This window comes from Alnus glutinosa, chromosome 6 (assembly GCF_958979055.1).
Source record: "Alnus glutinosa chromosome 6, dhAlnGlut1.1, whole genome shotgun sequence".
NCBI lineage: Eukaryota > Viridiplantae > Streptophyta > Magnoliopsida > Fagales > Betulaceae > Alnus > Alnus glutinosa.
In genome coordinates this window covers 25,661,470-25,683,670 of record NC_084891.1, presented here as the reverse complement: position 1 = coordinate 25,683,670, position 22,201 = coordinate 25,661,470, and the positions used below count along the sequence as shown (strand labels likewise).

Here is a 22,201-nt window from a genome sequence, read left to right as displayed (position 1 = left end):
ATCTTTTTTAGGCCAGGAGATAGAATTTCGAACAAGCTAATGTAATTATTCTTAATAATAGTATTGTGATGTGCTTAAACTTAATAATGCTTGAGATGGGGGTTAAACATGATAAAGTTACATTTTCAACCCTGATTACCTATGCTAGAATGTATTCTTAATCTGTCTATTAGTCTCAAAATTTAATATTTAAAATCAAATTATTAAATTTATTCATTCTTATCCTCTTAAACTTTTGAATATGTTGTGATATAAATTTTTAGATTAAATTATAATGAAGAATCCCGCGCATGGCGCGGGTTATGAGCTAGTTTTATATATAAATTATCAGTGCAAAATCGCGGTAGGGCACTACCGTCAATTCGTCCTCTTCTGCCACCGAGGGACAGTGCAACGATTCCAATCATCCGCGGTTTCTGCTTCACCGGGAACCCGTTCCACTTCCACCTATTTCTTTTGGCCACCAAGTTCCGGAGGGGCGCGTGTTTTCCACGCTCTTTTACTGCTACTCCTCCACCCTCTTTCTTCACCTCAACTCTTCTCTTGCGACCAATTCTCAGCTCTCTGTCTCTCTCTGAAACACATTCTAGGGTTTGGAGTTTAGTGCTTTATCTCTCTCTCTCTCTCTTTGGGGCCGATCTAATAGTGTTGCTTTCTGAGGTTTCTGCATAACATAAGTACTTAACATGCCATAGGAAAAGCAAGAAGAATGGTTGAGAAAACAAAGAAGCACATTAAGGGCTCCATCAACGAAGAAGACATCTCCACTCTCCTTCAAAGGTCCCATCTCTCTCTCTCTTTCTCTCTCTCTCTCTCTCTCTCTCTCTCTATTATGTCTGAGATTCTGCATGAATTCACATATATATATATATATATATATATATATATATATATATATATATATGTGTGTGTTTGTGTTTGTGTGTGTGTATTACTTATTTATAAATATATATTGTTTTATTGTATTCTATGTTTTAAGATTTTTGTTTTATTGTATTCTATCTTTTAATTTTGGAGGATATAGATTCTGCAGAAACACACACACACACATATATATAGGGGTGATATGCCGTTGGATTTTACATTGATGGGGGTGGAGGGGTTCTGGGATTGGGCAGGTATACGGCAACGACGGTGCTGGCTTTGCTTCAGGAAGTCGCGCATTGTCCGGACGTGAAGATCGACTGGAATGCGTTGGTGCGGAATACTTCAACTGGGATTTCGGATGCTAGGGAGTACCAGATGCTGTGGCGCCATTTAGCTTATCGTCATTCTTTGCTCGATAAGTTGGAAGATGGGGCTCATCCTCTGGTCTGTCTGCCCCTTCTCCTTGAATTTTCAGAGTCTAACTATATTTGAATGATGAGGTCTGATAGTTGAAGTAAATTGGTGGATTTGGAGTGGTTTGTGGGACTGAATGGGGTTTGTGAGATGCAAGGCCGGAACTAGAAATTTAGGTTTGGAGGGCAAAACTAAAAAAGAATACTTTTTTGGGGGGTAAAAATAATAATTTTAGAGGGTAAACATGAGAAACTTTTAAAATTTTAGGGGAGATTTTAAAAGCCTCCACCCATACACCTAGTTCCGCTCCTGGATTGAGATGACAAATACGACAGCTGTTATTGAAGTGTATGTCTTCGTATTCCATGGTTTGATACTTTTATGACAAGTTAGGATTTATATGGCAAAAAAGTAGAGAAGGGATATTTCACTAACAAAAGATGAAGTACAATGGTGGTGAGAAACGCTAAAATCCTTGCCCTCATTACACCCAAACCTCTCCCTCATTGGTACAAATTTCACATGGCACGAGAATTTCTTTTTGCTCTAATTCTTTGGCCACGACACTCCTCACAAGGAGAGGATTACCAAAGCTCACCAACTGACAGAAATGCTGCCACAAAGTCGGTTGGAAAAGTTGACTGACTCAAAGGAATCTTTTGGTCCCATTTGATGGAATTTGAGCAATGCAAAAAGATACTAAGAGTTGAATTCGATCCTAAATAATAATTGCATACTAGTTTTATTGGCACATGGTACATACATGGAAGCGACCTTAAAAGTGTAACGTGTTTTAAGTATTGGGGAATTAAATGACATATTCTGGATCTACATATGATAGTTGGACCAAAACTCTGGGACGTGTTATTCGGGGTATTAAGAAAAAGTAAAACAAGCCTAGTTTGTGTTTTAACTTGTCTGGCCAGTAAAATATTTCCAACTTATATTTTGTTTGATACTGAAAATTCTGCATATTTCGGATACACCGTATGGACTGTTCTAATCATGAGACAAAACATAAAATGGAAAATGCGCTTGTTTTGGTCATTTCTAGTTTTGTTGCCTCTCATTTATGCATTCACCAATGTTGTATTCTTTAGAATTGTCTTTTCAGTTATAATCATGAATACCTTAGAAATATAGCCAAGTAATTTTGCTAACTTAGAATTTTGTTATCTTCTTGCACACCTATATCTTCAATGAACTGGTAATCGTGTCTAATCCCATCATGAAATAATGGAACACTTCCACTCTGAGTAGGTGTGTGATTATCATAGAACTTTGTCATATTTAAGTTAATTAAAATGCCCACCTCTTGCAGGAGACCTTTCCCCACATTATCTTACTAGCTAGACCTTGTGTTTTACCTCAGAAGTAAACTTTCCCTCACGTGATCATTAAGATACATATATATTTTTCATCATTACGCTGATGTTAAAATTGGCTTGCAGGATGATGATAGTGATTTAGAGTATGAAGTTGAAGCCCTTCCCACTGTTAGCAACGAAGCTTCTACAGAGGCTGCAGCATGTGTAAAGGTATATTTAGTAACTTTCATTCTAAATGATTGATTTGCTTTAGAATTCTTCGTTTTGCATTGTCTGGGTGAACAGTTTTAATGGAGTGCGTCTGCGTCATGAATTGACTATTTTGGTTTTTTACTCTCTTGGATGTACAAAGAGCCCTGCCAGTTATTTGTTTAAAAGTTTGCTATTCAACACAAATCTAGCATCCAATCTAGACATTTGTAGGTTTCTTCAGAGAATTAGAAAAATTGCTTTGGTAAATAAATCACTGTTTAGAATAGTAACAGAAGAATAATGGTGAAATACAAAGAGTCTGTCCCTAGATAAATGTACTGGGCAAGTAGGTTCAGTAATTTCCAGTGACTTTCTGATTCTTATCTGCACATATTCTGAAAAAGGTTTTAATATTTGCAAAAAGTTTCAACCTTGGAGAACAAAAATTATGAACAGAGACTGGGGTATATGAATCAATTAAGGGCCAAGACGCATGCCACAAATCCTCCTCCTGACCCAACCCACATCATATGGGGTAAATTTTCTTACTCATAGATTGTAGGATATCTTAATGGCTATATATATATATATATATATATAAAAGGATATCTTAATGGCTTATGCTATGAACGGGTGGGACTACAGCTGAGGTTTTACAGCAAAATGGTTTGATTAGTCATTTGTGATAATTCGATTGCTTGCATTGAGTATGGTTATATTAGTTGTATATGTGTTAGCTTCCATCCATTTTGATTAAAAATTTTGAGTATTCCTATAAGGCAGAACAGTGAATATCTGGTCAGTCCTTTAGATTATATACTTATGCTGGCATGTCATATTTTGCACATCCAATGGGGATTCAATATTTCTGAACAATCATAGTGCTTGAATTATTATTATTATTATTATTATTTTTATCTTAATGGTTCAGATTTTAATTCCCTCCTGTTTAAATTCTGTTAACGATTGCTTTTTTCAGGTACTGATTGCTTCTGGTTTACCGAGTGAGTCTAGTCTCCCAACCAGCTCAATAGTTGAGGCTCCATTAACTATAAATATACCCAATGGTCTGTCATCCAGAGCTCCTTCAGAAAATTCAGAAGCTACATGTTCAGTGCAAGGGACATACATTACTGTTCCTGTTGCTGTTCAGAAGCTGGCTCTTCCTGCAGCTATACCTTCTGAAGTACTGGATGCAAATGGATCAGCCAGTGGCAACATGCCTCCACGAAGGAAAAGAAAACCATGGTCAGAAGCAGAGGATATAGAACTGATAGCTGCCGTGCAAAAATGTGGTGAGGGAAATTGGGCGAACATATTAAGGGGAGACTTCAAGGGCGATAGGACTGCTTCACAGTTATCTCAGGTTATTTTCCTTACACCAACTAACCCTTTTAACTTTACATGTTTCTCCTATTCTGTGTGCTTTTTTCATTAATGTCTTTTCTTTATCCTTGTGATTAATGCAGTGGATAGACAACAAATATTCCATTTAATTGATAGTGGGATTTAGCCATTTCCTTAAACAAAAATATTACAAATAAAGGTGTCGAGTGTCACCTGATCCCATCTGTGATTGACCAAGAAATTTAATTTTCCTATGTTACTGCTGGATTTTATCTGTTTTCCAGTTTTCCAATTTATTTGCTCTGTGGTCCAGCTGAACCACTTTGGCCATGGGGTGGATGATGGCTGGCTCATTTCTAAGGAAATAATTGATATGTGCCATCTGTTAGACGGGCTTCTAAGCACTCTGTTGCAACGTAATGTATTTACAGTGGTTCTTGCCTTTTTGTAACTTTTCATTTTCCAATAAATTGATTTTTAATTGCATAAGTTGGGAATCACCTGATTTGACAATTTAGGGCCATATGAAAATAAATATTTTTAACAGTTTGAAATTTTTTTAAGTGACATGGTGAAGTTTTAATTTTCACCTCATTAAAAAAAATCACCTCATAAATATTTTACGTTTGATAATGCTAGCCCTAGTCCTTAACTTTAAATTTCAGTAGCTTCTATATATGAATTGCTACCTATGAGTAGGTGGATGGTTACTACCTTCCATCTCCACTTACTATATGTACCACAGAAATGAAGAAAAAGTAAGTTGTGTTGGATGATTCATGAGTGTGACTAAGTGTTAGTCATGTTCCTTGATGTAAAAAATGAGAGCAATCCTTTTCGCCAAATTTGGGGTGATACAGGAGTTTAATATTCTATACAAACTAAAATGAATCATATTGGAATCAAGGGTGTATTTGGATGATTTACACATTAAATTTTCCATCGTGTTTATATAATACACTTCAGTACAAACTCATTATCTCTGATTGGCCCCCCATGAATCTGCTACCTAGGAATACACAAATTGAGCTTTTGATATTCAAAATTGTGGCATTCGATTCTACAATTGATCTCCTACCATTTGTTTGGTGATAAGACGAAATTTTTTCAATGACCATATTCAAGAAATTCTGTCTTCTCTTTTGAATCCTCACAATTTCCAACATAGCCACCAAATTTTCACGTAATATGAGAAGCCTAATAGGTTGTGTATGTATGTGAAATTTTATGTGTACTCGCTTACCTAAAAAAGTATATATTTTTTTTTGTGACTGAATATCACTAGCAACAACATTGCCAGGGAGGAATTGACCACGTGCAACAAAAAATTAAATTTCACTCATATTTAGGATATTTAGGTTCCATTTCTTTTGATATAAAATATCTTTAATAAAAAATAGATTTCTAGTGTTTGGTTGCATTGAAAATCTCAACGCTTAAATCAACAAAAACCTACAAAATGTAGATAGGTAGCGGTGGTTGGGAGATGGTGTGTGTGTGTGTGTGGGGGGGGGGGGGGGTGTGCAACCCGGGGTGGTGGATGGGGAGTGAGGTGGTGGTGGTGGTAATGGTGCAGAGGAGTTTAGGGGCGGGGGGATGTGGCGGTGGCAGAGTGGAGGAGGGGCAGGGAGGGTGGTGGGAATGAGGCACAAGCTTCGCCTGAAAAATGGCATATGCTTCAGTGAAGTGTAATAAGTTGTTTTCTGTCTTTTTTTAATATAATTTTCTGTTGACTATGAAAAGCTTTTTCTTTAACCAACAATGTTTAGTGCAACTAAACATAATAATAATAATAAGCATTTTCTGGATGTTATTTTAATCAGAAAAATAATAGCTTTAGTGGTCTGTAAGCTTTCCTACCTTTATACAGTTGTTATGCTGACCCCAAATATTGTTTGTCAAATATCATGGGAAAAGAGTGTACAGTGTATTGGATAATAGGTAAATAATATTGTCTCTTGGGTTTTATTGTATTATGGGGGGTTGCTATTGTATATTGGGTGTTTGATGGGGGGTTGCTATTGTATCTTGGGTGTTTGATGGGGGGTTGCTATTGTATATTGGGTGTTTGATGGGGGGTTTCTATTGTTTCCTGGGTGTTTGATGGTGTTTGTTGGGGGCTTCTATTGTATTTTGGATTTCATGTAGGTTTTGGGTGTCGTGGGTGTGTAGTTTCTTGTGGGTTTTCTTGGGTTTTTTATGTAGGCTAGCTGGGTTGTTCTTGTGTATACTTTATGTATATTTAGGGGCGCCTTACACTTTTTTTAATGGAATTTTTCTTACTTAAATAATAATAATAATAATAATAATAATAATAATAATAATAATTTTGATATTTGAAGGAGCTGAACTGCCTTTATTTTTTTTTTGTCTACAACATGTTACAATAGATTTTCAGCTTTATGACTGCAAAATATTAATCAATTTTGATCAATACTTTTGGGTGGGTATAAATTATGAATAATGAAGTATAAGAAAAGGAAATGAGAAAGTATTAAGGAGCCGCAATTGTGCTGTCTGGGGCATTCCAAAATAAGATATCAAATGGCTGGTTTTGTCTTTTCATCATTGTTGTTGTTGTTATAAATGTTTTGGAAGTATCGTTTTGTAGGTCTTGAAGAATGCTGAAACATTTTTTATATTTTTTTTTCTTTCCAATGGCAAGGCTGGCTTTTAACAATATATATTGATCATAGAGTTAAGACTAATACTTTTAATATGGAGTTGGATAATATGAGACCACTTTTAGGAGAACGGTTATGCTTATACTATTTGCTCATGTAACTCTCTTTTATGACGTAGATGAGTTTTGTCAGTTTTTTTTTTTTTTGATAAGTAATAATTTTTATTTTTATTTTTTAAAAAAAGTAGATGAGTTTTGTCAGTTGCATTGATTGAAACTTAGTTTCTGTTCTATAAAGATCCATTGTCATCTAGGCCGGCCAGGATGTCTGGGTTTCACCCAGTTCTCCCGTGTTCAAATCCCGACAAACGGAATTTTTCATCTTTTATTTGTTTTTGTTTTTCATTAGTGGATATTGTGAAAATCACTTTGTTATAATGTCTTTACTTTGTTTTGTCTTTTCTATTATCATATCAGGTCGACCAAATCAATACATTCATTATAATGTAGCGATGAAATTGTGATACATAATGAATCCTATATGTTTTTGTTTATTACTAAAATGAATTGAATCCTTGTACATTTACCTCTTGGTGATGGGTTTGTAGTCGTTGTTTGCCCTGACCTTTGTTCTACTAATAATCAAGATAATTTTCTGAACGTGGTAGGATGTATCATGCCAGTGAAACTCAAACCTCTGTACACCCTTAGAGCTTTCTTTCTTCATTTCTTCATTTTTCTGCATTTTTTTCTTTATATTCTACTGATTGTTATAGATTTTTCCGGCATATGCAGAGGTGGGCCATTATTAGGAAGCGGCGTGGCAACTTAAATGTGGGATCCAACTCCACTGGCTCACAACTTTCTGAGGCACGGCGGGCAGCTCATCATGCAATGTCCCTAGCCCTTGATATGCCAATTAAAAACTTGACAGCCATACGCCCTGGTAATCCTCTCCATTTTATTCTATTTTTAATTTATTCGAGTGCCTGGCAAACAATATAACAAGTAGTCTAGTACTGGATGGTTTATCTGTCTGTTTCAGTCTTCTTGGATTTATTTGCAGGTCTAAGATATGTTTCTTTCACCCCCCCTAATTAGGAATCTTGACTATTTGATGGATGTGTTACCTCTATGGGGGACACATCTGTCTGAAAACCTACATAAGATGCTTATCAGTTTTGAAATTATAGGCATCTATGTTTACTTGAGGCCAATATTTGGACTTTCTTTGGTGCTTGGTCCAACGGTTAGCTGTGTTTTGAATTATGTCGAGAGAACTTATATCTTTTTTTGATAATTTGGAGAAAAATGAAGTGTGAATTTATTAATTTTCTGCTCAACTGACTGGATATGATTTTGACAAGGTGACCATATGATGTGGCCTGAGAGGACAAGATAAATGTTTGGTGGTTCCTAAAACTTTAAACTAGTAGTCTAGTACTATATGCCTGTACTTTCGAATGTACAAGTTCTGATGAATTTGTCTGAATGATTGTCTTCATTTTCATAATTGATTGCTTACTATTTTTTTGGCTTCTAGTGTTTTTAAGGCAATTAGTTTTTGGTATGTGTTTAAAATTTGGATGATGTCTCCTTGAATTTGGCAACAGCTGGAACAAATGCAACTAGTAACTCTGTTCTTCCTACAACTGGTGAAGCTGCTATGGTTGCCTGCAACTTTGTACAAGCCCAGGACCAGTCTCAAGAAGGCTCCATTCCGACAAAATCCTTTCCCATTGGATCATTGGGTTCCCTAGCAAAATCTCAAGTATCCTTAATAAAACCTTCAACAAAACCTAGTATTGGTTCAGATTCTGCATTAAGAGCAACTGCAGTTGCCGCTGGTGCCCGCATTGCTTCTCCATCAGATGTTGCATCATTTATCAAGGCTACCCAGGCAAAGAATGCTGTCCATATCAAATCCACAGGTAGTTTTTTGACCAAATTGTCTGTGCCCGGCGGTGTGTCAACTCACTCAGAGACCCAAACTAACGTACGTCTTGAAGCCAAACCATGTTCGTCCTATCCTGCTGTCACTGTCACAATTACTGCTTCACATCCTGGTTCAGTAAAAGCGTCCTCGCCAACAGTTCAGCAGGCTCCATCTGCTTTTGCCACACCATCAAATATGTCATCTGAACAGACTAATGCCGTTAGTTCTAGTCTGCCCTCTGAACTTCTGCCAAAGCAAGAGGTTAGGACTGCAGATGGGATCAAAGTTTCTGAGTCATGCTATGCACCCAAAGTAGTCCAAGAAGATGGAGCTTGTGTATCAGGAAACACGTCGAGCGACCGAATTGAAGAAGATAAAGCCCCGTCACCAGACAATAAAGCAGAGTTCACAAAACAATTGAATGGTGTTAATAATCCAAATAGTTCTTTGAACAACACGAAGACAGCTGAAAGTGATGAGAAAGCTGCCATTGACAACTGTGCTGAAGGTAGACAAAACATGAACGATAATGATATGATGGGTTCACCAGTTAGAGGTGACATTCAGTCTGCAGTTGAGGTGAATTGTCAGAATCAAGGCACAAATGAGAAAGAGGCAGATTTGCCAAACACGGTAGCAGATGGATGCGGTGAACAGCTGGAGGTTTTAATAAAAAAATGAGGCTGAGAATGAGATTGAAGGGGGGGTGAAGAAGGTTAAATTAACTTGTGCAGAATTAAGAGAATCTTGTTTGTTTCTATTTTGATTTGTGTTTAGGAAATTGTGTAAATTTAGATGTTAGTAGAGAATTTTGTGGAAATTAAATGATGAGATGAGTATATCCATCATTGATGTAAAGTTTGCTCATTTTGTTCGGCGTGAGAGCAGTAGCAGCAGATTCTCAACCATATTCTCTATTTTAAGGAAAATTTAGGGAATCAAATCACTTTTTATTTTTTTATTTTTTTCCTATATACAAAAACACACCACAACAACTTTCCTTTATCTTTTCTTATATATTAAAATAATATATATATATATCATTTACATTTTTTCCTTTTAACTTTATTCCAAAAATTTCTCTGCATTTTGGCCTCCTCTGCAACTAAAATGATCCCCTAACGCACCCCCTCTCTTCTCCACCTGATCTCTCTCCCCCCACGTACAACCCACCTCCCAAATCAGTCCACGCACAACCCATCAATATCCAATACCACAAGAAAAAATCAGCCATGAACAACCAGTTAGAACAAAGACGTGGTCGCGCCCACCGAACCACTTCCAAGTTGGAGTTCCCCTCACCAAATCCACAACCTGCCGTTGCCTCTCATAGTCTTCGTTCCCCACCTTCTTCCTAAACGCCCCCTTCGCCGTTCCCAGCTGCAATTCCGTGCTCAACCTCGCAAAGAACGGCACAAAAACGACATTCCTCTACATCGAAGACCCGGTGATCCAGTACTCGGCATTGTATTGCTTGATCATCGGGTTCTCGGGATAGGAAGGGAATTGGAGGTTTTTGGGGAGGTGGGTGGGAGTGATTTGGCGGTTGAATTCGGAGGAGAGGCGGGATTCAGAGGAAAAGGTGAAGAGAAGGGTGGTGAGTGAGAGGAAGAGAGTGGGGGTTGAGCGTTGAGAAGAAGAGATGGTGTTCTTGAGAGCCATGTATTTTTTTATTAAAATAATTTATTGGGTAACTACAGTGCTACCTAATGTATTGGGAAGCACTGTAGTTTCTCAAGGAGGTGCATGAATAATAGGATAACTACTGTGGTGTCATTTTTTGTAACTTTTTTAAAATTTTTCCTATTTTAGAGAATAGAACCACTTGTAGGGCTGCTACTAGTGCTCAATGCACTCCATCATTCAAAGATGGAATATCCTTCGAGTTCTGTAAAAAGAAAAGAAAAGGAAAACAGAAATTCTTCGCATATGACATATTGTATGCAGGCAGGAAACCGTCCTGGCAAGGAGCGGGTAATGAAAGTATTTTTCCAAAAATTTTTGCATAAAAACCTGAAATTAGGTTCCTCAACAAAAATTGGAGAAACTACATTTACCCCTTCCATATATATATATTTGTCTTTCTTTTCTTTTCTTTTCTTCTTTTTTTTTTTTTTTTTTTTTTTTTTTTTTTTTTAAAATTTTTTATCAGTTGTATCTTTGTTATTTTAGATTATGAAAGTGAGACATCTTTTTGGCCATAGTATTAGCAGATTTTAGTCCTGCACAATTATATGCCCTTTCTCTTCTAGAGGGATCGTCTAGACAGAAAGCGGGTTGTTTTGAATGTATTCGACTATCAGAATCAAGGAAGAAGGTGACAATCAATAATTTTTGGAAACTATAAAGTATAAAGTAAATGAAACAAAGGAAAACAAGTACAGAATGGCTAATCTACAAGTAGAGTCCAGCCGCTAGATCACTGTACTGTTTCTGCAATGCCGGATTCCCACATGGGAAGATTGAAGGGATTGAAGGCTTTTGCTTCTTCAACTTAACCCCAAATAAGAAAGACCTTAAGGGAATTCTAGGCTGACTTCTTAAGTATTTCTTTGACGCTGAAATCCCAAGTTCCTCGTCCAGCTGCGCCAGGGTCTTCTCAACGTCATCCTTCAGTGCTGTCACACTATTGAGGCCTGTTTGCAGTTCATTGGAGACCTTGCTGTTCTCCTGTTTCATGTTGAGAACCTCTCCTTGAAACTTTGCAGCTTGATATGCACTAAGCTCTGTCTTTTCTTCTGCAGAATCTGCCTTGGACATTTTTGATAACTTTTCTTGAATGATGCATAAGGATGAGAATCTGCTAAGCAGATCGTCTTTTAGTACTGCATTATGTTCCAACCATAAAGACAGTTCAGTTTGTATCTCTCTCAGGTGTCTGTATATGGGTTTGATTTCTGATTTTGATGATTGGTTTTTGCCACTTCCTTCTTGCTTCTTATCCTTTAGTTTCTGCAACTCTGCATGCAAATCCTGGATTGAATTCTGGAACTTTTGTATCTGATGAACCGAAGTGCTAAACCTCAGCCAAAACTCCAGATTTTCCTCCAGCAGATCATCAATGTCGGAACGGAACTTTTCTTCAATAGTTGAAGCAGCATGGTGGTGATCAACCTGATTTACCTTGATGTTTCTTTCGTCCTCCTTTGCGGGTGATTCGCCTATTGTTTCTGTAGATTCATTACGAAATAAATCAGAAAGTGTCTTTGGATCGGAATTTGAAGGTTGGATATTAGAGGCCTCTGAGGTAGCTGCTTGACTAACGCTTTCCTGATTCATATATTTGTATTCTGGTTTGGTATTTGTGCTTGGTTGTGGGCAGCTTAATTTCTGAAGTAAAGATTGGATCACCTCATCTTTTGAGGCAGCAGCACTCTTCAGTTCTCTTATCTGCATTGCCAGTTCAAAGATGCTATCCTTGTTTTTCTTCTCCACTTCACCAAGCTTCTTCCTTAATGACTTATTATTACCAAGAACTGAAGTGTACTCATCGAGCAGAATCTTTTCTCTGTCCTCTAACCCCTTTACAAACATCTTCTTCCAGATAGGTTGATCTTCTTCCTCCTCTGCCTCTAATTCCTCTGGCTCAACTGATAGATTACTGTCTACTGTCTCAGATGAATCTTTCTTCTCATCTTTCTCCTGCTGCATTAGTTCCCGAGGGTTTTCAGGCATCAAAAGGAGGTCATTTCTAGTGTCAGTCTGCTTTTCTTCTTCAACTCCGGCGGAATTACCGAAAGCCGGAATGTCATCGTCCTTCTTCTCTTCCTTTTCTGCCATCTTTTCTCTATCTTCGTCCGACCCTTTTTCTGGTTTGGCATCAGGAACAGCTTTGATCACTTCCTGGAACAATCCTGTATCCCCATCCTCCTTATCCTGCTCCACACCTTGCAATTTCCCAGAAAGATTATCAAGGTCACTACTAGCTTCAGTGAAATGTGTTTGCAGATTGTTATTTTTGTCTTCCAAACTTATGTTGATATTTTTAACTCTCCGCAGCTCCTCCTCCAACTCTTTTAACTTGTTTCCCATAATTTCTGAACTCTCAACAAGAGTCTCCTTATCCCCTTCCAATCTTTGAATGTGTTCCTGAAGTTCATCTGTTTCTGACCTTAGTGTCTCTACCAAAGCAGTCTGAGAAGAGACAGCAGTTTCCAAAGTAACAACCTTTTTTACAAGTTCATCAATCTTCTCTGCCAGTTCCATCATAGTCAGCGATGTTCTTGAATTCACATCAACTTGTTCCTTAATGTTCTCCTCTTGCACTTCCACGTCATGTCTCTCTTGTTCCTTGCCAGTGATCTCTTGGTCTATGTTCTTCAATTCCAGTCCTGTGCTCTCCTCACCATCTGTTTGTTTGGAAATAAATTCATTTTTGATTGTCTTAAACTTCTCATGAACTTCCTTAATCCTTTTGTGCTCTACTCTTGCATCTTCCACTGATTGCTCTTGTTTCTCTTGCAACTTAACCAAGGTCTGTTCACATGATTTTAGAGCTGTGGTAGCCATCAAAGTTCGAGCTTCATCATCATCTATAACAATGTCTATGCCAAACTCACCCTGCAAGCTGCAGACTCTTTTCTGCATATCAGTGATTTGTTTTTCAATTTCAAAATACTTTACATTAACGCGGTCATACAAGCTTTGTACAAACTCCTTCTCAGTTTGTAGTGCCAAAATTTCTTTCTGAAGTTTATCAATATCATGTAATGCCTCACTTTTGCTCATCCCTGAACCTGGAATTACAGCAGCTTTAGCAGAACTAGCAGCTCTCTTAAGCGGTCCCTTCCTTGAGACCAACATAGATTGGCTCCTGAAATCTTTCTCTGGAATCTTGGGGACTTTTGGGATGTTTGGTTTAAGAACAGCCTCAACATCCTTGATGGGTTTGTTTGGATAAGTGGAAGAAGTGGATGTTCCAGGGAGATTTTCTTCATCATCGTCATCATCATCCATTGCATACTGAGCACGCTCGGGGAAAACTGTGGCAATGGTGCGGTTGGCACTTTGCAGCTCTTTTGACAGGTGATCATATCTCTCTGCCAAAGCTCGGTATGCCCGGAAGGCTTCTTCCACAAAGTTTATGAGCTCCGGCCTGCTCTTGTAGTACATTTCTGCCTTCTGTGCAAAGGAGTCCCCATCATTGTTAATGATTTTGAGCGTCTCTCTCACCTTCTCCTCCAAATCTGTTAATTTTGAAAATGCATGTCATTTCTTCTTACAAAAGAAAGATCTATATTACCCAATGGGGACATTCAGGTACAAATTCAAAAGCAATGAAATAGTCCAGTAGTTTCTTAACCATTATAAATTGGTGCTCTTTTGAGCTAGTCTTCTAGATATAGGCTTTGACAGAAGGCATTATAACCAACTGGTGAAGAATTTCTGAGAATATATCCGGGGCTGTCACTGATGTGGACACATATCTTTCTTTTATATCAAAAGGAAACCAGTGAAGAACGAATGAATGCAAGGGAATAGAGGAAAGTTATAGGAGAAACTGAGAAACTTCTAAGCATTCAAAAGAGAATTGAACATAAAGAGGCATAACTAAATATGAGTGAATCCAAACCAACAGAAAATAGCCACTTATCCTAAAGCTTAGATTAATAAGAAATAATAAATTTAATAATTTAATTTATATTCTAACATTCTCCTTCACGTATCAGCTCAAACTCTCACTCAACAAGTAAGGCCAGCATGTGGAACGTTTAACCGAAATTGTGGGGTTGAATTATGAATGTAGGGGTCAAACTCATGATCTTTTTAACTCCGATACGATTTTAAATTACCACTTATTCTAAAAGCTTATTTTTAAGAGTTCATGAGAACTGAGAAACACCCAGATTGATAAATAGTACATAAGAAGAAAAAAAAAATCGACATGCATACCTTGGAGGTTTTCTTCTAGCCATCTTGACTGCTTTGTCCTGATGTGGCTTGCCCACCACCATGAATATGCATTGCTTGCTGCTCTCTGCAACATTCTCTCTCTCTCTCTCTGTCTCTCTCTCTCTATAGAGAAAAGTAGTTAATGACAAGCAATGCAAACCATTGGAGAAAAACCGTGACGATGATGGTGGTGGGGATGCAAAGGAAAAGAAGGCAAAAGAGAAACACAGCTTGGTAAAATGCCAGGCTATAGACATAGGCATGGAGGGGAGGATATTTCGCCACTAGTACGCTGTACAGGTGCTGGATCCTTTGAAAAGCTCTAATTTTGGAGGCCTCTAATGGGTTGTTTCCACGTGGCAGGTCTTGGCTTTTGCTAGTTTGGCTACCTAGCAAAAAGAGAGGGCATTGTCTTATTTTGATTCCCACCCTTTTCTAAATTTGCACAAAACAGGAATCACTGCTGTTAGCAAAGAATGAAAACTGAAAAGGAGCCATTTTTCTGCTGCTATGCTTAGAAATATTACTCCAATGGCTCAGGCTTATAACTTGAATATTGCTGAGATATTATGGATAGGATGTTATGTCCAACAAAATTAACAAAATGTGTTAACAATATTACTCTATGCTTAGATGTTTTGTACAACAAAATGTGTCTAGGATTGAAGAGATAATATGGATAAGGTTTGAACAATAATTACCCAATGTATATTATAATTAAGTGAGATACAGTAAATAAATTATAACAAATTTAAGGATCTTTTAAAGATGGCAAATATAGGAGTTGGGGAATTGTCATGGGCTTGTATTAACAAATAGTTTTTGACCTTTTGAGTTTAATATAATTAGAGGTAGTATTTGGTAATTTTTACCTTTAATGTTCACATGTATGCTTAATAGATCGGAGTAATAAGGTGTCGTTTGGTATGCGAAATGAGTATTCAATTAGAAAAATGAATAATTATTACTGGGTATGAAGGAGTGTGGAATTGAATAGTTATTTATATTTCTTAGTTTGGTGACAAATTATATGCCATGATTGGAATTGAATCAAAATTACTAAAAAAATTTCCGCATGATTTTTTATTTTTTCTAAAACTAAAATTATAAAGAAAAAGAAAATGTTTAATTGTTGTGGGTGGCCGGCTACCCATTATGAAGAACCTAGTGGCGGCCAATTCACCGGGAGTGGTCGCACCAACCCTAGGTTTTACTGTGGCCGGCCGGCCACCCACAACAATTCTTTTTTTATTTTTTTTATTTTTTGAAGGGTTGAAGGGTTAAAATAAAATAAAATAAATGGTTTTTTTTAAAAAAAAAAAAAAAAAAAAAAGTTATCTATTCCTCAAAGAAATTATTCCCAATAGATTCCCTATCAAATAAAAGAATGGTTATTCCAATAAATAGTTATTCCATTTCAAGATCTATTTTGCAAACTAAACGAGCCCTAAGTTTACGAAAAATAGTATTACACCCTCATTCTTATTGGATTTCTTTCTTTCATACCATTCCATTCTTACTGGGAGGGGAAACTAACAACCTAGGAGGCTAGTACTATCTATTAGGAAAAAGATGGACATGATTGCTTTGGTTCACTATCTTTTGTACCGTTTCTATGAGTACCGGCTAGATTGAGATTCTCAACAATTTGTTGTCTGAATTGTTATGAGAATATTTCTATCAACAATTTGTTGTCTGGATTGTTATGAAAATGTTTCTCTTGAGTCCAGTTGCCCAAACTGAAAGGCAAACCGCCCGATACTTGTTCGAGCAAATGAATTGTTAAATATCCTTATTCTCTTTCACTCGTCTTTCTTTTTATCCTTGACCCTTCACCAAGGATAATAATAAAAAAATTGTGACCCAATGACGCCCCAACTTAAATGACTTTCAAGATCGGCAAACTTTCTTTTTTCAATACCAAAGAATTTTGAACACCCCAGACTTGTTGGCCACCCGTTGTATTCGGTGGGTGAGACCAAGCATCTCAGGTCAACATATGCATATATTCCTAAGCTTGGAGATTGCTGCAGAAAGGGGACTTCAAGAGCTTGTTATTGCAAAAAAAGTTAAATAAGTAAATAAGGTCAACATCCTACGGCAGAAAGAATCTTGCAATAGCAAGTTAATTCAAAATAAGAAATGTATAATTCCATTAGGACTTTAAGATTAGAATAACTTAGAAATAAGAAGTTATCTTTATTGATAAACATTGAGATTAAGATTAGGATTTAAATTATATATTATTATTCTAAATTAAGAGAGTCTTGCTACTGCAAGACTTCTTCTGCCGTAGGATATAAGTCTGTAACAAAACGCGCATTAGTGGTTGTCGGCTCTCAATACCATTGCAGAGATTTCGATAATGCAACTCCCTTGTCCTTTAAGATACTGGATATTTGCATCAGTAAATCCTCTGTTTCAGTTTTCCTCCTGTTTTATTAAGGACTTCAACTTGTTCCCAAGTTGCCGCCTCTTCCACACTGCTTTCATTCTTCAAAAGAGGCCATAACACAATAATGATGATTGAGAGAGGGAGAGCATCTTAGTATTCACAAAATATTTACAATTATCTCATTATTTACACGATATTAAAATGAAACATAGGCCTGCCTCCCTTATATACAGCAATATATACAACAAAGAATTGCAAGAGCACACACTCACACACATCTTCCATTTTAACCCACTTTCAATTTTCTAGCCAACTCACACCTGTCTTTTTTCTTTTTCACCTCTTTTTTCTAGCTAAAGCACTCCAATTATGATTACATCACACAGCCACACAGGCTATATTTACACCCTCCAATTTGAATGGCAAAGAAAGGAAGTTCTCTCTCAACATTAGGAGCGCCATCCATCCATCCCTCATCCTTCACCATCATTGTTCCCCAGAGTTAAATTTGGTTGGGCCCAACATTAGCCAATCCTTTTTCTACTAGTAACTTAAATTACACACGCCTCTTTTCATTCTTCTTCTTCTTTTTTCATTATTATTTTTTTCCTTTTTTGATTTTCGTTTCACCACCATCGGTATTCAGCTACTTTGAAGAGAAGAAAGCCACTGTTCCATAGAATTCTTGCTCTCTGCACATTGAAGAAAAAACAGAGAAGAACTAAGTATACATGAAAATATTTGCAGTGAATGCTCACAAGCGAATATAAAAATTATTAGGAAGCATGAAAATTTCACTTCCACGCTTCAAAATGGCAGCTATATCATGTACCAGCAGACTTTACAATTACAGTTAATATATCAGCAGATACCAGTCAAATTAGTTTGACAACTTCATCCCCTGTATGTTTATATGACAAGCATCTTAATGCTAAAAGTGATAACTCTCACAACTGCCTTAAAGTACTCCTCTTTTTGCATATAAATGTACATCACAGCAAAACAATTAACCCCTTTCCATCTCACGTACAAACAAATAAACAGGCAGGAAAAATTGCAATCTTAAAACTCAACAAGATAAGATGTACTATAGATGTTTTCCCGCACAAACTTGGTCATTTTCTTAGCTCAATGAACAATTCAAACAATTCAGAATCATACAATTTCAAAAACAGCAGCTTCTTTGAATGAGTGTTTCCCAAATTTTTCTTTTTTCAATTGATGAGTTACATAGGTATGCAGTGGGTTTTGAATCAAAAACCTTACCTCAACCGTGTTCTTACGGGAGAGGAAGTATCATTTGAGCAAGAGCTCATGGGCAAGTGTTTCATGGAATTCACATACCCAATATCATAACTTAATGACATGCAATCATTCTATGGACTACAGTCCACACACATTTCGTCAAGTACAGGTTTCAACATATTTTAGCTTACTTAAGGTTAGCGCATCAGGGCAATGACAGAACTTCTTTGCATGCTGTTGCTTCTTACATGAACTTCTCCATTTTTATTTCTTAAGACCTGGAAAATGTAAGATTTTTATTGACCTTGAACATCAAATAAATTACCAACACAAATTTCAAAACCAAGTTAAGATTCCGCTGCATTTGACAGTTAAATAATTTCTGTACATGGAACTTTACCCTTTTCCGATATGATCCTAAATTATTCACAATATAACCAATGACTCAAGCATGGGACAACTCTACCGGATTGTCAGATTGATAGCATAATACTTATGATTTTAATTCAACATGAAAGCACTAGCCCCTAATGTAACACATCCAACAACCAAAAGGCAACTTAACCAATTACTTTTCAAATACCAAAAACATAAAGGAAAACCATATTGATCCCAGGACTAGAACTCCTGTAAGCAATTAAACAGGAAATACAAGAAGAAGAAGCTCTTACCATCCAAATAACTATCCGGGATGTTCCCAACAGTGCTGAAGATATTTTTCTTTGAATCCTCCACCAGATCATCATAGCCACGCCCATAGCATGGAACTAGCACAGCAAAACTGTCATCAGTGTCATCATCACTCTGGAACCCAGGTCCATGAGGCTCCAACCATCCAATTGACCAATCTGAATCATCGGACTCTGAACCTGAAACACATCCCCCATCAGATGGGACAAGAACAACATCATATTCCCTATCAACTTTCCGCTCTTCCCGACTATGCCATTTGCGCTTCACCCTTCTTGATGAGGAGACCATGTTGGCTCCTTTAACCAATGGAAATTTCAGAGCATCAGATTCCCATATACTCGAATCAGATGAAGAATTCAGAGAAGGCCCATTGGAGATTCTAGGCTCCTGATGCTTCCCACCACTCCACAACCACCATGTGAGATTGGTAAAAGCCACAGCCATGAATTCACCCAAAAAAAAAATTCCAAAGCAATTGGGACCAACTATTTGCCGCAAAATAAAAAATGCAACTGCTTTATCTTCAAGTTCTGGTACTTGGAAGTCCAAACGGGCAATATGATGAGTAGTTTTCGCCTTGATGCAGAAACTTCATTGAAAACAATTTAATCAATGAGCATTCATGAATAACTAAAAGAAGTTATATATTCAAGTTCAATTCAAGAGCTAATGATCGGAAATAACTGTAAAAGAGAAACTACTCACTCTCGTGAATCATACGCAGCATAAGCTATAACTTTTAAAGAAATATGGATAAGTTTGGTCGTTGAGAAATCAGAGGCGGAAAAGAGCGAGAAAATATTTATAACGTAAATAATATTCTTCTTTGATTGTCTTTCTGATTAATTGACAACCAAAAATGTACATAAGTTTAATCATTCAGTTTCTCCTCTTTCCTTCATATTTTATCGGCAACCAAACATAGGGAAACAGAGTATAACAGAATTATAACACAGAATCACACACCATGCACTGTGACATACAATGAATAGAGACACGCACAAAGAGTCCTAATCAAACCCAGAAACTCTAGCTCGTCCAAAACCCACCTTTCCTAAAGAAGAAAACACGTATTTTACCAAATTTAGCTCTCTCAAAAATGCAATAAAAGAGAAAAGTTCGGACAAACAAACAAGAAAAATAAATCTCAAAGCCCACCTGAATTATGGGACTCGTTCTCAACGCCAAATTTTACAAAATTAAAACCAAAAAAAAAAAAAAAAACTTTCCCACTACCAGAATCATCAAAACAATCAAACCCATGTCTTCGTTTCGGACTTTCTAATCAATAAAGCATCGCAATTACAAACAAACAAACAAACAAAAAAAGTTCCAGAATTTATATATATCTTCGTTTCTACGAGACCTACGAACAAGAACAATATCGGAAACTACCTTCTGGTCGTAGAAATCCAGGTATCGCAACAAACAAATAGAGAAAAAGCTTAAATTCTTTCCTTGCTGTTCAGACTTCGAATATTTGACGAAGATTCAATGTACCAAAAAAAAAAAAACTAAAAAAAAAAAAGAAAGAAAGGAAACTACAGAAATAAATAATATTAATCCATATATACCTTGAGAGTTGAGGCCGGATTCACATTACGCAAATGGAGCCTCAAGCAATTATCTCCCTTCACTCGGAAGAATCAGTTTTTTTCTTTTCAGAGAGTAGGGGGTTGTATAATCTTATATAACGTGTGTCGCCTTGCTCTAACCTCCTCCAATAGTTTGACGGATAGAATTATATAAGGATTAAAAGTTCGAAGTGGGTGGGGTTAGTCCCGGTGCAGGCAACGGGAGGCACAGAGAGCATACACGTGGAGAATGAAGGGTTTTTGATTGGAAGATGAGAAGGAACATATGGATTTGGGTGCAGACGATCATAGGCGGTCGTGTGGCATGGGAAATGCCAGGTCAGAGTTGATGTGCTGGGGCCCGGTGGTGGCAACTGGCAACTCCGAAGTGAGATAAATTTTGGTCATTTGGCGTGTTTGGTTTGTTCAAGTAACTTTAAGCAATTACCCACTTGCTTCTGCGGTGGTTCTAGGCTTCTTATTTGGCAGCCCTAATTGACCCCCTCGCAATTAATTACTCAACAGCCGCCATGAAATTATCATAATATTTTGTACGAATTCATTTGTATATTATATATTAATAATAATTTTTTATCATTACATAAGAGTATCGAGCTATCGGCCATTTTAAGGAAAGAGTACTGAACTATCAAACGTTTCAAACTGAAGTAAGAAGTTTCCAAACGTCTCACTTAATGATACTCTGTTATGATTTGCTGTTAAATCCTGCTAAAATTCCAAAAATAACCTTATATTTATTTAATATATATATATATAATTTTTTTTCAAAGATTCAGGTATAGGTGTTTTTGCAAATTCTATTAAATTATGACCAACACTTAAATCTTAGCATTTTTTTTTCCTAAAAAAATGAGTATTTTGAAAATTTCGACAAGATTTAATAACAAATCATAACGGAGTACCTGTGAGTGAGAGGTTTGGAAACTTTTTACCTCAATTTGAAATGTTTGATAATTCAATACCATTTTCTTAAAACGATCGATAGTTCGATACCATGTTGTGAAGTTATCTATTTTTATTATCACATGAAAGAGTAAGCAATTGAAAAATACACGTGACAATTCTCATATTATAACATGAGAAATATGTGAATTGTTCAAGGTTTGAATATATTTTGTCATGTTGAATTTAGATCCCTATGGTACCATGGAAAATGTTAGATTTACAACACCAATACAACAACTGTACAACAATCCCTTACATGAGGGTGAGACCCACATACTGGGGCCCACCCTCATGTGAGGGGTTGATTTAGATCCCTATGGTACCATGCATGCTCGAAGTTTAGGAGATTTTAAGGAATTGTGAAATATTCTCTATAGGACTCTCTATTTGAATGGAGGCTTCTCACAACCCTCTACTCGATTAGAAAGGGTAGGGGGAATTGTTGAAATCCTCAATTGTAAGGAATTTCAATCTAGGCATCTTATGTTTAGGATTCAAATTTTGAATATAGATTATTTATTTTATGGTTCAAACACATTTCAAAGACCTAATGATATATATATATATATATTGACACATTGTAAATATGTTGGCGTGCCCTTAAAATTGTAAATGCCATGATATTATACACACAATTACAATTAGATACAACAAAACAAAAAATTAACTATAAAACTAATCATCTCTATTTTTAACAAATGAAAATGAAGAGAGTCCTACTCCCTTGTG

General features: G+C 36.7%; 3 protein-coding genes across 4 annotated transcripts; 1 reads left to right on the top strand and 2 right to left on the bottom strand.

Moving 5' to 3' along the window:
- The first annotated feature begins 352 nt into the window (after positions 1–352).
- On the top strand, positions 353–9,650 carry LOC133871843 (uncharacterized). The gene is made up of 6 exons (XM_062309282.1): positions 353–780; positions 1,119–1,311; positions 2,733–2,819; positions 3,781–4,167; positions 7,567–7,717; positions 8,385–9,650. Exons 1-6 carry the CDS (start codon positions 710–712, stop codon positions 9,386–9,388), a joined length of 1,893 nt encoding a protein of 630 aa, XP_062165266.1. The 5' UTR covers positions 353–709; the 3' UTR covers positions 9,389–9,650.
- A 1,451-nt stretch (positions 9,651–11,101) lies between these two features.
- On the bottom strand, positions 11,102–14,693 carry LOC133870139 (protein NETWORKED 2A-like). The gene is made up of 2 exons (XM_062307195.1): positions 14,600–14,693; positions 11,102–13,893 (listed from the first exon to the last, which is right to left on the bottom strand). Exons 1-2 carry the CDS (start codon positions 14,691–14,693, stop codon positions 11,102–11,104), a joined length of 2,886 nt encoding a protein of 961 aa, XP_062163179.1.
- Positions 14,694–17,122: 2,429 nt separating this feature from the next.
- LOC133871011 (uncharacterized) lies at positions 17,123–20,662 on the bottom strand. 2 transcript variants are annotated; one of them, XM_062308344.1, is made up of 3 exons: positions 20,507–20,662; positions 18,911–19,521; positions 17,123–17,686 (listed from the first exon to the last, which is right to left on the bottom strand). In XM_062308344.1, exons 2-3 carry the CDS (start codon positions 19,374–19,376, stop codon positions 17,637–17,639), a joined length of 516 nt encoding a protein of 171 aa, XP_062164328.1. In that variant the 5' UTR covers positions 19,377–19,521; positions 20,507–20,662; the 3' UTR covers positions 17,123–17,636. The 2 variants fall into 2 exon arrangements, with proteins under 2 accessions (XP_062164328.1, XP_062164329.1); XM_062308345.1 differs by lacking the exon at positions 20,507–20,662 and adding an exon at positions 20,328–20,445.
- Positions 20,663–22,201: the final 1,539 nt, after the last annotated feature.